The sequence below is a fragment of the Coloeus monedula genome (genome assembly GCF_965178545.1).
Source record: "Coloeus monedula genome assembly, chromosome: 6".
Classification (NCBI taxonomy): Eukaryota; Metazoa; Chordata; class Aves; order Passeriformes; family Corvidae; genus Coloeus; species Coloeus monedula.
The window spans coordinates 12,368,615-12,382,929 of record NC_138786.1 but is presented as its reverse complement, the minus strand read 5'-3'; the positions used below and the strand labels follow the sequence as shown (position 1 = coordinate 12,382,929).

General features: G+C 43.9%; 2 protein-coding genes across 2 annotated transcripts; one reads left to right on the top strand and one right to left on the bottom strand.

Moving 5' to 3' along the window:
- Positions 1 to 238: 238 nt before the first annotated feature.
- Positions 239 to 5,142, top strand: AKIP1 (A-kinase interacting protein 1). Its single transcript, XM_082283004.1, has 5 exons — positions 239 to 326; positions 494 to 571; positions 3,550 to 3,660; positions 3,971 to 4,018; positions 4,744 to 5,142. The coding sequence occupies exons 1-5, from the start codon at positions 246 to 248 to the stop codon at positions 4,885 to 4,887; spliced, it is 462 nt and encodes a 153-aa protein (XP_082139130.1). The 5' UTR covers positions 239 to 245; the 3' UTR covers positions 4,888 to 5,142.
- Positions 1,391 to 13,677, bottom strand: LOC309573799 (uncharacterized protein C11orf16). The gene is made up of 8 exons (XM_082283003.1): positions 13,577 to 13,677; positions 12,184 to 12,388; positions 11,247 to 11,397; positions 10,152 to 10,380; positions 8,735 to 9,397; positions 8,128 to 8,315; positions 6,264 to 6,458; positions 1,391 to 2,391 (listed from the first exon to the last, which is right to left on the bottom strand). Exons 2-8 carry the CDS (start codon positions 12,348 to 12,350, stop codon positions 2,386 to 2,388), a joined length of 1,599 nt encoding a protein of 532 aa, XP_082139129.1. The 5' UTR covers positions 12,351 to 12,388; positions 13,577 to 13,677; the 3' UTR covers positions 1,391 to 2,385.
- Between the last annotated feature and the right edge of the window lie 638 nt (positions 13,678 to 14,315).

Below are 14,315 nucleotides of genomic sequence, written 5' to 3'. Positions count from 1 at the left end.
GGCAGCACCCGGGCACCTCACTGACCCTTTCAAGGAAAGCCAGCCCGGACGCGCCTCTCCTGCATTACCTAGGGCAGGGCGCGGGCGTAAGGGAAAAACAAAGACCGGCCCCAGCCCTCGGTGGGGCCGCATCCCGGCAGGGGCTGCCCCGGTGCCCCGGGGCGGGGTGAGGGCGGGAGGGGCGGAGCGGAGCGCCCCCGGGCGGGGGCGGGGCGGCGCGTGCGCAGTGCGGCGGCGGGACGGCGATGGCGTGCGGGGGGCGCTCGGCGGGGCCGGCGCGCGACCTGCTGGAGCGCTCGCGGCGGCGCGCGGCGGGAGCGGCCCCGGTCAGTGGCGCGCACACGGGCACGGGCACGCGGAGATACGGATCGGGATGGGGATGGATAGAGCCGCACACATCTCCATACGGGCCGCGGGCCCTCCCGCGCACGCCGCCGCCGCCCTCTAAGCGACGAGCAGCACGCTGAGTGACCAGGAATGTCTCTCGTTGCAGGACGAAGACCGGGAACGCCTCAGTGCAGCGTTCGCTTCGCTTGTGAAGGTGATGAGGGGAGTCTCAAAGGAATGCGAGGTGAGGGGTCACCCCCAGACCCGTCCAAAGGGGAATGTTCACGATGTGCCTTGCCGGAGGCCTCTTGGCGCTATTTTTACTGCAAAAGTTAGACTTCGGGTTTGCTCATTGTATGGCAAAGGTTCAGCCAGTGAGCCGGTGATGCCGGCCGAGATGGAGAAATTTGGGGCATTCAGCATCATGTGGCAGGGTACATTTCACCGGTGTTGTCCTGACCAGCTGAGCTGGTACCACCTTGGCTGATAAACACCACGACCAGCATTTTCTATAGACAGTACCAGTAACCCGGTACAGATTTTAGCAGAAGGTTTCTCCATTTCTTGGTGGAAAGGCAGTATAGTTAGAGAGACAGAAATGTCAGTGACATCACAAATTACATTGTGTCACAAGGTATGGAATGTTTCCAGTGCTCCGAAGTATCTCTGCTGGGCAATGGCCTTATGACATAGTAACCCTTTGTTGTCATGAGGGGAACAGGAGCCATTCATGCTGGCTGATAGCCTCTTCTGGCTGGTGGAAATAAGGGAGAGTTTGAATCTCGAGTGAAGAGATGCTTTGTGTCCTTTGTGTTTGTTTTGAATTCAGAGTTACCCTCTCCCCCCCCAGTATTGCTGTTGTGATTTAACGCCAGCCAGCAACTAAGTGCCATACAGCTCACTCCCTCCTTGCCCACCTCCCCTGGTGGGATGGGGAGGAGAATCTGGAGAAAATAAAACTCGTGGGTTGAGATAAGAACAGTTTAATAACTGAAACAAAGCAAAATATGATAATACTAATGATAACAACAATAATAATTGTAATGAAAGGGGGAGAGAGAAATAAAACCCCAGAAGAACAAGTGATGCACAATACAGTTGCTCACCACTCACTGACCAGTGCCCAGCCAGTCCCTGAAGGGAAGTCAGCCCCTGGGACAACTCTCCCGGTTTATATACATGATATTCTATGGTATGGAATGTCCTTCTGGCTAGTTTGGGTCAGCTGTCACAGCCCTGCTCCTTCCCAACTTTTTGTGCACCTCCCCACTGGCAGAGCATGAGAAAAGTCCTTGACTGAGCACTACTCAACAACAGCCAAAACATCACTTTGTTATCGACACTCTGTACTAAATCCAAAACACAGCACTGTGCCAACCACTAGGAGGAAAACTAGCTCTATCCCAGACAAAACCAGGTCAAACTAGATTTGGGGTGTTATTACTGGATTAGGAGTGTGGGCTCAGTTCTTTGTTTGTGATGAGTAGAAATTGAGAGGCATGGATGCACAGCTCCACTGTTCTCATGCTGGCTCTGGCTGGCAGGTGTCACTGCTCTGCTGGGTGGACAGACTGGGAGCTGCCTCTCACAGCCCTGCAGCCCAGATACTGCACTGAAGGCTCTGAGAATTCCATAGCAGTTTGTGCCCTTTGGGGTCTATTATGATACACAGCAGGGAGCTCACTGCCTGCAGGGCTAATACAGAGCCTTAGTCTGCAATTAAATTACAGAAAAGAGTGCTTAAACACACCAAGTGATTAGCTCTTAAGCAACTCCTTTATCATTTCAAAGCACTACATACACAGCAACCAGTTAATCCTAAAACATCTGGGGCAGAACAGAGTTTTAGACAAGGTGAAACAAAGTGTAGAGAGAGACTCATCCTTATCAGGGACTTGGCAGTGCTAAGTTTACAGTTGGACTCCATGATCCTAAGGGTGTTTTCCAAACTAAATTATTCTGTGGGGTCTATCCTGTGCCCTGTTAAGAGTATTAAAGTTGGAACAAGCAGTGGTTGACTTCCACATTTATGCACCAGCCAAGACAGTACTGCTTCAGTCATTTCTGTAGAGAAAAAGAGTCATAAAAGGGGAGAATTGTCAGACCTGTAAGTTCATGGATAAAGTTTACAAAGTGCAAATAAAAATCTACAGCTGAACATAACCATTTAGGCACTTAAATCCAAACAATGAAAACTGTCGTTTAAGATGAGATGTTTGGGGTTACTAAGGGACCCAAATTTACCCAGTTCTCACCAAAAGTTGGATTTCATTTTTTTGCCTTGTGCCACCATGTAAAAGAGATGCTCTGTGAAGCATTATGCACCAGGTGAGAGCATTTGATGTATTTTGTAGCTCTGCAGAAACTGCAATACAAGCAACCAGATCTGTTGATCTGTGCATAAGCTCAAGGAATAAAGCACAGCAGTAGATTTGGAAATAATAATTGCTCTTTGCCTTATTTTTGTTACATTTAGTATTGACAGTCAGGGACAAGAAAAACATAAGTGAAATAAAAGGTATTTGGGCACTTTTTGGTCCCTATGATCAAAAAGGCAGCCTTGGGAGGAGCTCTGTGGTGACAACAGATGGCAGCAGAACTGTACTCAAGAGTTTCATTTGCAGTGGGGAAGATGCCAGTAAGTCTGCAGTAGAGCCAGAAGAGGGCTGCTGTGGGCTTAAATACACTTCTCAAAACTGCTATGCAAATGGTTCCAGCCTTGAGGACACTTCAGCTTCTTTACTGACTCATTTTTCAGTATTAACATGTTCTGCTTCTAGAGCACTGCTGCAGCATATGCCCTGCAGAACCAGTCTTCACTGACTGGGTTGCAGAGCACCTGGCTTGCATGTATGTCCTCTTAAGGACCCATAAATTATGCCTTCTTCCTTGAGGGCTTTTCTTGACCAGCCTGATCAGGCAGGTATTTACAGAGTACTCCTTCTGACATTTTCATGAATTCAGTTCTGAGGTGTCCGAGTCCCTGCCCTACATATTGTGTCAGGAAATAGGCATCTAAAATCAGGTCTGTCTGATAGAGTCTTGTACCAGAAAGCAGGTGTCCTTTGAAGATACAGGCATTGTTTTCACCCTCACAGAGAACAAACCAGCCAATTAATACACACCATCAGTATCTGTGTAGTTCCCTTTTCAATTGCAAATCTGCAGTAGCTGCAAGTATGCTTTGATGCCTCCCACATCATATTTTCTGTTGATATCCAGAAGTACTATGGTTCTACATCAGTCCACAAGTGCAAAGAACATGAAATCAAACACTTCTGCAAATATCATGGCAAGAAAGTAGAAAGAAAGATGGATTCCACAGGAGAAGAGGTAAGTAGGTACTTTTGGTTTTGGTGAAAGGTTATTCCTTCCCTTGCTGTGGGGTAATTGTTATCCACCTGATCTCTGTGACACTCACACTCATGTATGTAGGTTGACCTTATAGACTTAGAAATGCCTGGACTGATCCAAGCTTTGTGTTGGGTTGGGAGAAGGCAGAGTAACTTCTTGTGGCACCAGTCAGTGTCCTATCAGTCCTTTCTTGGAGGGGAAAATTTCACGCACCTAAAGCATCCACACACTTGGGCTGGATTTGCCTTGTGTGCTGAATCATTAGAAAATAATATCTTTTTCTTTCCAGAGGACTGAAGGTTCCAGAGCACCCAGCCACGCTCACACTTGCCAACGTGTAAGTGTATAGACTACTTTGGGTTTAAGTGGAGGTATTTGATAGTATTTCTTTTATCATTTTGCATCAATGTGACAATCAAAAAAATTGTGACAGATGTGGAGACCTTGATGGCACAGAAGATTAACCAGTGGTGCATTCACAATCATAATATATGTATAGGCAGTCAAATGGGCATACAGAGACTTGCACAATTAGTTAGAAACTAGATTGTGGCATTCTTGCACTTGGCCCTCCCACAGGCTTTCTGAAGACTCCTGTTCCTCAAGGAGAAGAAAACTCTTTATTTTTCAAAGCCTAACATCTCAGCAAATCAATTTCAGGAACTTCTAAGCCACAAAAGATAAGAAACATGGAATCTGTACCACAGTATAAATTAGTGGGAGCACCCTTGGTATAGGGAATGCTTCCCAGGTTTATGTTCAAAACTGCCTAGGTTGGTAACTTCAAGTTTTGTGAGACATAGATTACAGCACAGTGATTACTTCCACTGATTGAAACATTAGCTGAAATACTTTGAGTATGGCACTTGCTAATTTTTGTACTGACAGAAACATTTTACAGTTTTGTTTACACTGCCTTCTATATATTTAGAAAAATCTTAGTACATTTGTATAACAGCTGAAATGTATTTTTTTACCTAAACACAAATTTTTTTTTTTTTTTGGAAAATCTAAGATGACTAACTAGTAATGTAGCTTTTCTTTTTTTTTTTCCCCTCAAAGCCCAGAAGACCTTCCAAAGACTTCTACATTGAAGTTTCTCCTGGCATCTATTCTGTCACAGCAATGTCAGAGGACATGGTGGAACAAACCCACATAGTAGATGTCATTGCAGGACAAAGTATTGATTTAACTTTTGTTCTGTGATATTTGTTGTTTCCTGGCAGTAGCAGGAATAAAATATGAGGTTCTTTTTAATGCATGTAATGAACTATAAATATCTTTTTCTTGTTAGCACTTTAATAGTAGCTTCCTCTTTGGGACTCCATTTTCATGGCCTGTATATTTGTTTTCTACTTAATGCAATTATATGTAGCCCACTTTGTACACTGATTTTTATAAATGTTTGTACATTGTGTGCCTTTTAAATCCAATTATGTCACTGTGTAATTCCAGATTCTTCTGCTCTAAACAATTAAAGATACAATCAGTGGAATAAAATACATGATCAAGCCTCTGTGATGACAGGTTCTTTTGTGTTATCCTCAGACAGAACCCCCATGTCACAGTGTTGACCAGTGAGAGCATGATCCATGTGGTATGAATATGAATGTGCATTAGCTTCTGTAGGCTGGGACTGATTTTAGAGCAGCTGGCTCACAAGCCACTCTCCTATCTGTACTTCTACTAGTCTGGGAAAGAAATAAAATGCAAATGAAATTCACTGCCTAGATCCTCAACTCAGAAACGTGCTAAATATGTGTCAGGTGTTCAGTACAGGCACATGAACTATTGATTCCAGTCCTGTCTCTTTGCAGGCTTTGCAGACCAAGCTAAACCCCTTTTCTGTGGGCTGTGGAGGTACCCTGAGTTATCCTATTTACTGCTGAGCAACTGCACACTGCAGCTTATGACCAAGTTCATATGCTTTAAACATGAGCAGTCCCACTAACAAAACTCCCTGGATGCTTAACTTTCCCAAAGGACCAGATTCCACATCTAGAATTAGTGATATGATCTATATAGATCTGTCGTCTTTTTGTAGCTGATAGTATTAAGGTTTCAGATCATTTTCATCAGAATATAAAAATCAGTGGCTTGAATGCTAATCATTTTGTTGTTTGTATCTACAGTAGCAGGTCCTTTAGCCTCTGGCAAGTTTTGCTTCTGCTTTAATCCTGAAAAAAAAATACTTTCAGCTGTCGGCTTGTATTGTTTCTCCATTCCCTCTGGCTTTCTACAAACAGAAACTGCTTTGCTGAATTTCTGTGGCTCACTCCAGAGAACCGTAGACAAATTGGAGGTTTATTGGACTCTTGATGTGCATCTGTTCAGGCTTTTAGTGCTCGTGCTAGTTCATCTGATCTCTCCAGAATTGTAAAGTCAAGTCCAAATAGTTAGGAATTTAATGTAGCACCTTGGAATAAAGCATGAGGATGGTCAAGTTTGATGTGAGTGAAAATAGAGTTCCTCACTTATTAAAATTATATAGTCATCCATAAAGATATTGTACTGAGACAGTACCTAAATCAGAACTTGATTTGCTTAATATATGTAGCACTGATATAGTAGAAGCAGTTTACCTGAAATTTCGGCCCCTGAACCTGATCAGTTGTACATGAACTGAATCCTGGTTGATCATGTCTCTCTCTGCTTTGTTGCAAGCGAGCTCTGACAAGGTCTATAACATCAGGTTTGTCATCTCCAGCACAAGTCACTTTACATTTATCATCTGATGCTGCTTTATATCTTTGTTTTTCTGATGCTGCAAAGCCTTCTTCCTGGAGGACAGAAAACAAATCCCTCAGAAGTCTCGTCTAAAAAAAGCATCAGTGTCTTTGTTAACTGCTGCTTTCCTGGCTGCACCTCTGCCTCACAGAGCTTTAATAATGCTCTATTTTCTGTGCTAGGACAAACTCTACTGCTGAAACACACAATTGGACGGTAAGAACAAAGGCTTTTCAGAAGCTGTTAGGCTTTGATTAAAAACTTTTTTACTTTGGAAGTCAGGAGGATTTTGTTGACTGCAGTGAGAGGACATCAGCCCCCCAGAGAGCACCTCTGGGAAGCCTGTCTTCTAACTCCACTTGTTTGCTGCAAGCCACTTCTGATGCAGCCTGTATCATATGATAAAACTGCTTCAGCTATCTCAGAGTAGCAATGCATCTTCTGGGTTTAAAATCACCAAGGGCTATTTTACAGGAACAAAATTACGTCATTATACCCTGCATTACCACATTGCATCCACTACTGTGATTCATGCTGCTGCTTTGGGGCTGGAACAAAACAATTCTGTTTTCTTATTAGTTTTACCAAACGGCAACTCATGTCGCTTCAGTGCACAGCCCTGACACTGCTAACATAGAGCTTGCCTGCCTGGAGCTCCATACTGGCCTGAAAATTCCTAGGAAATCAATTACAAAGGTGTGCAGTTATGTAACTATGATTATTTAAACAATAAAGTAGACTAGAAATAGAAAGGAGGAACCATGCAGTTGATAAGTTGGTAGGCATCTGCCTAAAGTGAATGCATATAATTGTGAGAATACAAGATGTATTCCAGTATATTCTCTGTTCACCAAGACATGTTATTCATGGATTCATCTCTAAACATGCAAGTTTAGAACATTTGAAGTTTTACTTTGCAGTCAGCTCACAGCAGCAAGAGGATGAAGGTACAGAAGAACTAATATTTGATTTCGTGTCTAAAATTTATTAACTGTACCCCTAATGCTCTTGTGCCGAGCACTGTTTCTGTTGATCCTGACATTCTCTTTCATCTTCTCCTTCTTCCTGTAATTTTTTTTCCTTCCTCATTTCTGTGCTTGCTTTTTTTAGCATTCGTGTTCTGATTATTTTTTCTTCCTGGATTTTCTAAAGCACAAGGGAAACCAGGCCTAAAGAACAGGGAAGTGATGTTGTTCCTAGTTGTGACACAGTTTGCTTACTCTGTATCCCCCAGCTTCAGGGTAGGGATCTGCTGTTTAAACTTGTGGCTTCTAGTGGGGGAGTAAGAGAAAAAACTCAGCAAAGACTGTTTACTAAAGAATCTGCTTTTACCTCTGAGAGACAGAGATTGTGACTATCACAGTTTGATTGGCAGAGCTCAGCACCTTTCTGTGGGTTCAATATTGGGTAGATGTCAATGGGCATTTGGCAGCTTTCTGAATTGAAATCTCCATTACTGAATGCTCACATGGCTACTGACAATTGTTTCCATTTTACCAAGTAGCTTCAGCCCTTCCTAAGGGCTTGGGATTTTTGCTTTGGTTTCATTACTGGAGAACTTTCCTACCTATCACAAAACTGGTGGATGGCCTTAGGAAGCAGTTAAGTTACAAACAATGTGGTTTTCTGGCCAGGTTCCAGACCATTAACAAGAATATTTTTTCTATTCAAACAAACCTCCTGCTTACATAACTACAATATTAATACAAATTACCTTACCCTCGATGATGGCTTGAAATCTTGGTCTCTTAGGATTTTTTTCACTGTGAGTTGCCCTCTGGGAGTTTGTTCAATGGTTTCAAATATTGCACACTGATTAGCTGGGGCCACACTGGATATGTGCCCAGTGGAGATGGCTTTGGATTCCAGCTGGCCCTTTGTACATGTGCTGCTACAACTTCCAGGTCCTAGGAAGGAGTAAAATTGAATCTAAGAGTGAAACCAGAACTGAAATGGAGAAACATTCATTTCAGAAGAGAGAAAAATGCACTTTAAGCCTGAAAGGAATTCTTTCTGATTATTCTGCATGGACGAGCTATGCAGATTAATGAAGATGTTAGCATCATAAAAGGCATAGGGAAATGACAGGAAACAGAGAGGAATATCTGTACTTCCAAATGAAATTAATTGTTCTGGTAGTTTTCCATGGGACGAGTTGCCAAAGGAAGAGCCAGATGAGGCAGCAGAAACATTGGGGAGGGAGAGGAATTGTATCAGAGTCTGATATGCAAATTTACAGTACTAATACCAATAACCTGCAGGCAGAGTGACTGCCCTGCCCAGACCACCTCTGACAGCTGCTTCCTGTGGGGTTGTTAAAAGGTACCTGAATTACTGGAATGGGACTTGTGGTGGCTTCTTTTCCAGTATTTCCCCTCAGGTCTTGCAGAATCCTTTAGCCTGGGCTTTTCGAGACAGCTGGAGCCTGTGTTAACAGCACTGTCCCCCACAGTACTCTTCATGGGGGATGGCTTCAGGTCCCACTCTGAGCCAGAAGAGGGGGAAGATGTTGCCACAGCTGCAGCTTCTCCTTGCTTTGTGCCTTTCAGTTCTAGAAGACCTGGAGAGAGCTCACTGCTGGACTCTGCCTCTTCAGATTTTTCCGGAAAGACCAGAGACCTGGAGGGAAGAGGCCACCAGGCACCAGCACAGGGATGGCAGCAGCAGATGCACCTTACACAGGCTGATAAACAGATACCACCATCACAGTGGTGGTGGAAATCTGGCCAGCAGGGAGAGCAGAGCAAGCAGTGCTTGGCAAGGCTACGTACAGCACAAACAGGAATCAGGGCTGGCTTAGGACTGCAGGGAAAAACACAAGAGTTGGTGTCCTGACTTGGTCTGAGCTTCACCCTGCTGGTGAAGGGCATGTGGATCATCTCCACAATCCTCTCCCACAGGCTAGGAGGGATCCACAGAGCCACACCACGGGGGAGTTTCACTTTCTTGTCATTCCAGAAATGGACCATAATTTCTTCATCTTCTGAGGCTGTGAAGAGAAAAAGTAAGCAGCCTTAAGCAGCTGGCCTGCCTGGGCAGTGCATACAGACAGATCAGCCTTTGCAGCTTTATGTACTTTCTCTAGTCCTGTCAAAGGGCAGGATCAACTCTTGCCCCTCTCTAACCCCTCACCACAATGTCACAGAGGAGGAGTGGGCAGCATCATTAAAACAACAGGGCTGGCAGCATCTTTCCTCCCAATTTGTCATCAGATGAACAAGAAAACGATGACAGAGTAATTTTTGTTGTTGCTGCCAAAGTTAGCAGTACTGCTCTGAGAATAGTATTTTGGTAAGTCAGTGGAGCTTGACTGTCAGACATGGGAAAAATGAATGAGCTGTTGAAATCTCCTACGTCTGGGTGATAAAATCACCCCCAGATGTACCATTTGGTACAAATGTGAGCACTTACGCTGAGATGAATGCTTCCTGATAGTTGTCTCACTTGTATCTGTCATGAAAAGGCCACAGTCCTGCACATGGCAGACACAGCCTTGTCCCAGCTACACCCACAGACACAGATGATGACATTTTTATGGGCCACAACTTCCTTAGGGTCAGACTGGTGAGGTTACACACAGATATCCATCAGCAGTCCCATCAGCTCCTGCAAGCTTGGAACACTAAGCTGTAGTCTGTGCACTGCTATTTCTCTGGCAGCAGCACTGTGACTAGAGTTTATCCTGACAGCCTCACTTGTGTTCCAGAGGAACAAGAGGAGGAAGATGGCACCACTTTTCTCACCTCGTAAAGGATCCCTTGTCTCAATGCCTGTGAGGACGGTTCCTGGGCCGTACCTGGCCCTATCTGGCTCCCAGGGTGCCAGCACTCTGTCTCCAGGGAGTAAGGAGTGCTTCATCCCATTCACATATTCCAGGATGTCATCCTTAGCTGTTTTTTGCACACACACTGGATGCCTTCCATGTGACACAAGTGGTTTGGCAAACTCTACCAGAAACATGTCTCTTTCACTCTGTTACCAGGAACAAAATAACAATTCCACTGAAAAACAGTCCATAATGTGCCAGGTAATGCAACTTTCACTAGGAGACCATCCTGTGCTTATATGACTAGGCCAAAACAAGCCTGAACAGCAGCTAAAGTGTGTGGTGTTAGTTCAGCATTGAGACAGACAGAAAATGCTCCATGAGGCTCACCAGAAAGCAGGATGAGTGAAGCATATGTTCAGATTCACTCCCACTAGGACCTGTATTTTCTTTCCCAAGAGAAAAAGCTATAGGCAAGTGTATTCACAAACCCTGCTGTGTTTCCCAAGGAACAAGGGACACTGGAGCCACTCAGACCTGTTGTTCAGTCATGTCCAAGTCCTTCCCCATTACATACAACACTAGCTCTGCTTCTTGGGGGGGATTGTTGGGAATTTTTATCTGTCAAGAGGCTTTCTATCAACAATGAGACGAGGTACTTCCCTGTTCTTGAGAAAGAATAGGCTCTTTTTTGTGTTAAGTTTGAAGTGCTAACAAACCAGTGAATTAAAGCTTTCACTAACCTTTCTGGAAAGACCCAGAGCCATTGGTCTGTGGCTGACTCAAGCTGGCCATGTGTACATAAAACACAAACCCTTTTTCCTGTGCTGTTGATGGGTCTGTGTCTACACAAAACAGCAGCCCCTATGCTGCTGGCAGCAGCACTCGGGCTGGCTGAGCCTGGCTCAGTGCCCAGTGCCAGCACAAGCACAGGGCTGCTCAGGCACCTGCTGGCCTGGTGATCTCTAATCTCATCAGCTGAACCAAAAACTGCTACACTGAACCAGGTAGTGTGTGAGGACTGCTCCCTGTTACACATCCTCTCAGCTACCACACAGCAACCATCACTCACCTCCATCTCCTCTTTTACTGTACCACGGTAATAAAATCCATCTTGTTCCCCTCTCACCAGCACAGGCACGTTGCTGTCTAGGCCCCCTGATCCGCCCAGTCTCTTCCATGCTGGGCCTGGGGAGGGGAGGCAGTGGCTAATCCATTGGCACCTCGAAGAAAAGAAAATGGGTCAGCCCTGAAAGAAATAGATTCTGTAGGTCATGAAGAAAATAATCTTGTAAGATTTAAGAACTGGAACACTCCACCTCATTTTGTAGCACTCCCACAGGCCAAATCGTGTGGGAAGAAACAGAAAACTTGCTTGTGCTGGGATAATTCCTTGATTTTGCGAAAAACACATCAGTGCCTGCTTTTACTCAGATTCCTTTGCTTTTGGGGTTTACAGGAATTGAGCCAGGGGCATGCTGGAATCCTAGGCCAGCATTACCTGCACCAGCCCCCTTGCTGTTTACACGGCAAGACAATGCAACCCTTCAGATCAGGGGAAAGGATCCATCTCCAGTAGGTGCACTCCAGAGTGCTGGAGCTGATGGTTTACACTGGAGCATTCCGGGAACAGCAAAACAGAGAAGTAAACAACAAAGCTGTGGTTGATAACAGGTTCTAGTTCAAAACTGGGAAAATAATTGCCTGTCACAAAGCATTTAGAAACATTTCATGGAAGACGGCTATTAATGCAAGATGTGTTTATTTATCCCAATAATATTAAAGGAATGTTTCTTTGAGAAGAGGCTTACTCAGGCTTTGCTCTTCATAATCTCCAAGGTAGCAAATGACTTTAGTTAATACATCTAAAAAACTGCCAGTGCAAGGATGGGAAAGCTCAAATGATGTTTAAGCTGCTAATTTATTAGTCTGACACACGAGCCTGGTTTATCCTAATAGATACCATGGAAAAAAACAAATCATAGACTTAAACAGGAACTTGATTTTACCTCTGGGGGGTGAGGGGCTCAGCAATCCAGGCAGGGTACACGACAAAAGAGCTCCTGCAGCAGGGATTAACTGTAGATATGGCACTGGAACATGAGAACTTGTCTGGAGCTGGCCTCACACTGCAATATCTCTGAGCCCTGGGCAGGGACCCTTCCAAATGAGCCATTCTTGGAAAAGCTGCTACCTGCAGGACTCGGTTGTGACCTGTTGGATGAAAAGAGACAATGTACTGACATTTCTAACAAGCAAGTGCTGTCCAGTGGACCTCAAGAACCCAGTAATTTTGATTAATTGCTTATTTTTGTTTAAAAACACTGAATTCAAAATATTCAGACTGGCATTTGGCCAGATGAACCCACATCACTGACTTCAGTTATTTTCACTCACCCAAATGCTAACCTGGAAAAAGGGCAGAAACACCCAAGGAAACTACAAATACTGTGCAAATCCCCAGGAAAATAATAACTTTTACCTCCCTCCAACATTTGTTTCCCTCTGTAACACCCAGTTCTCTTTTCCAATACCTACACTCTTCCTTTAAAGCTTTCCTTTACGCAGACCCAGCCAAACCCTTCCCTGTTTTACAAGCTGAGACAGAAATTACAGCTGAAGTTGACAAGCTGAGTAAACATGACAGGTTTTGAACTTGATGTTAGATTACATTTTCCTGTTATTTATAGTGATGTATTAAGAGGAAATATTTTGATCTTTCAGCTGTCCTGTCACGTTTTATTAACAGTAGGATTATGGCTTGCAACGAGAAAGAATGAGATGCTCAGATGTGACAAGTGATAACTATTCAGAGGCTGTCACAGTAAGATCAATGATGTGATGCTATCTCTGGTAATTTCAAAAGATGTAGTAGACTACCTTCCATTCATATTTTCTTTTAAAACATTGCTTAGACACACTTAGGATAAAATTTGCATGGAAATTCAACAACATATAAAATTTAAGTGCTTCATGTATTTTACAAAATGCAGTTTAAGCACTCATGTTTAGATGATATTTTGTCTCTTGTCTAAGAAATATGATCTGCAAGTCCTTTTTATGGAGACTGCCAGATTTCTATGTTATTTCAGAAAACTAGCACAGCAAACCCAGCAAGAAGAGTGGATTAACTGCTGCAAAATCCATCTTTAAGTCAGCAAAACAGCACAATACATCCACTTATTTCATGACTGCACAAACTCCTGTTATAAACCAAGATGGAATCAGTAATACTTTGCAAAGAAAGGAAACTATCACTTCTGCATTAAAGCACATTTTAACACCATTCAGCTGAGAGTAGGGACCCCTGTTTCTACACAAAACAGTGCATTGACAAAGGCAATTGTGCTGTTTTTTCTGGATAACTCCGAGTACTTTGGCACAGCAGTATTTCAGACTTACCAGCTAGTGGTAACACTGCATCTGGTCCATTTGGATTTAGTCTGACTGCAGAAACCTCACCCTTTTGCCTGTTGGACACAGGAAGCCTTTTGCTGCCAGTGTTTCCCAGTTGCTATGGAGGTTGCCACAGTTGTTACTCCCAGGACTGGACATCCTGACCTTACTGGTTAAAACCCAGCAGAAAGTGACTGCAGAGAGGACCATTTGACTGCCACACATTTGCTCAATTTTCAACTCCCCATGGATGCACTGCACTGCAGGACTGCAGGGGCATGGAAGGCATTTTAAGAGAGCTCAGTGTCCTCCAGGCTTCTGCCTATGATTGCAGGGTGAAAAACAGCATCACAGTTACAGTTCAGATTAAGGAAAATTTTAAAAAAAGCTTACCACCACAGGGTGTGACAAATAAACTGGTTTGAAATGTGCACAGAAAGGTTGAAGCTGAGACAAACCAAGGTCAATTCACTTTACAACTTTCTCCTTTCACAGTAAGGGGGAAGGATTCATGAATTCTACCCCTCTCTTATAAAGTGCCTATCAAAAATATGTCATATTGTAATGCAGAAATCTATGTGTTAACCTCTGCTGTGATCCCTAATTCTCATTTCCTCCTTAGGAGAAAGACAAAGAGTCGACATTTGTGGGTTGATTTTTTTGTCTGGTTGGTTTTGTTTGTGGTTTTTTGCGGGGAGGAGGGGGTTGGAACACTTAATTGGCGTTTCTTAGGCATGTTTCAATG

What these genes read in the sequence shown, in the direction of transcription:
- AKIP1 (XM_082283004.1), top strand. Translation starts at nt 246, where the DNA reads ATGGCGTGCGGGGGGCGCTCGGCGGGGCCGGCGCGCGACCTGCTGGAG. An exon ending in GAGTCTCAAAGGAATGCGAG is followed by an intron (nt 572 to 3,549) that starts GTGAGGGGTCAC and finishes GTTGATATCCAG; the next exon opens with AAGTACTATGGTTCTACATC. An exon ending in TGGATTCCACAGGAGAAGAG is followed by an intron (nt 3,661 to 3,970) that starts GTAAGTAGGTAC and finishes TTTTCTTTCCAG; the next exon opens with AGGACTGAAGGTTCCAGAGC.
- LOC309573799 (XM_082283003.1), bottom strand. Translation starts at nt 12,350, where the DNA reads ATGGCTCATTTGGAAGGGTCCCTGCCCAGGGCTCAGAGATATTGCAGT. An exon ending in GAGCCCCTCACCCCCCAGAG is followed by an intron (nt 11,398 to 12,183) that starts GTAAAATCAAGT and finishes CTTTTCTTCGAG; the next exon opens with GTGCCAATGGATTAGCCACT. An exon ending in GTCCCATTCCAGTAATTCAG is followed by an intron (nt 8,316 to 8,734) that starts GTACCTTTTAAC and finishes ACTCCTTCCTAG; the next exon opens with GACCTGGAAGTTGTAGCAGC.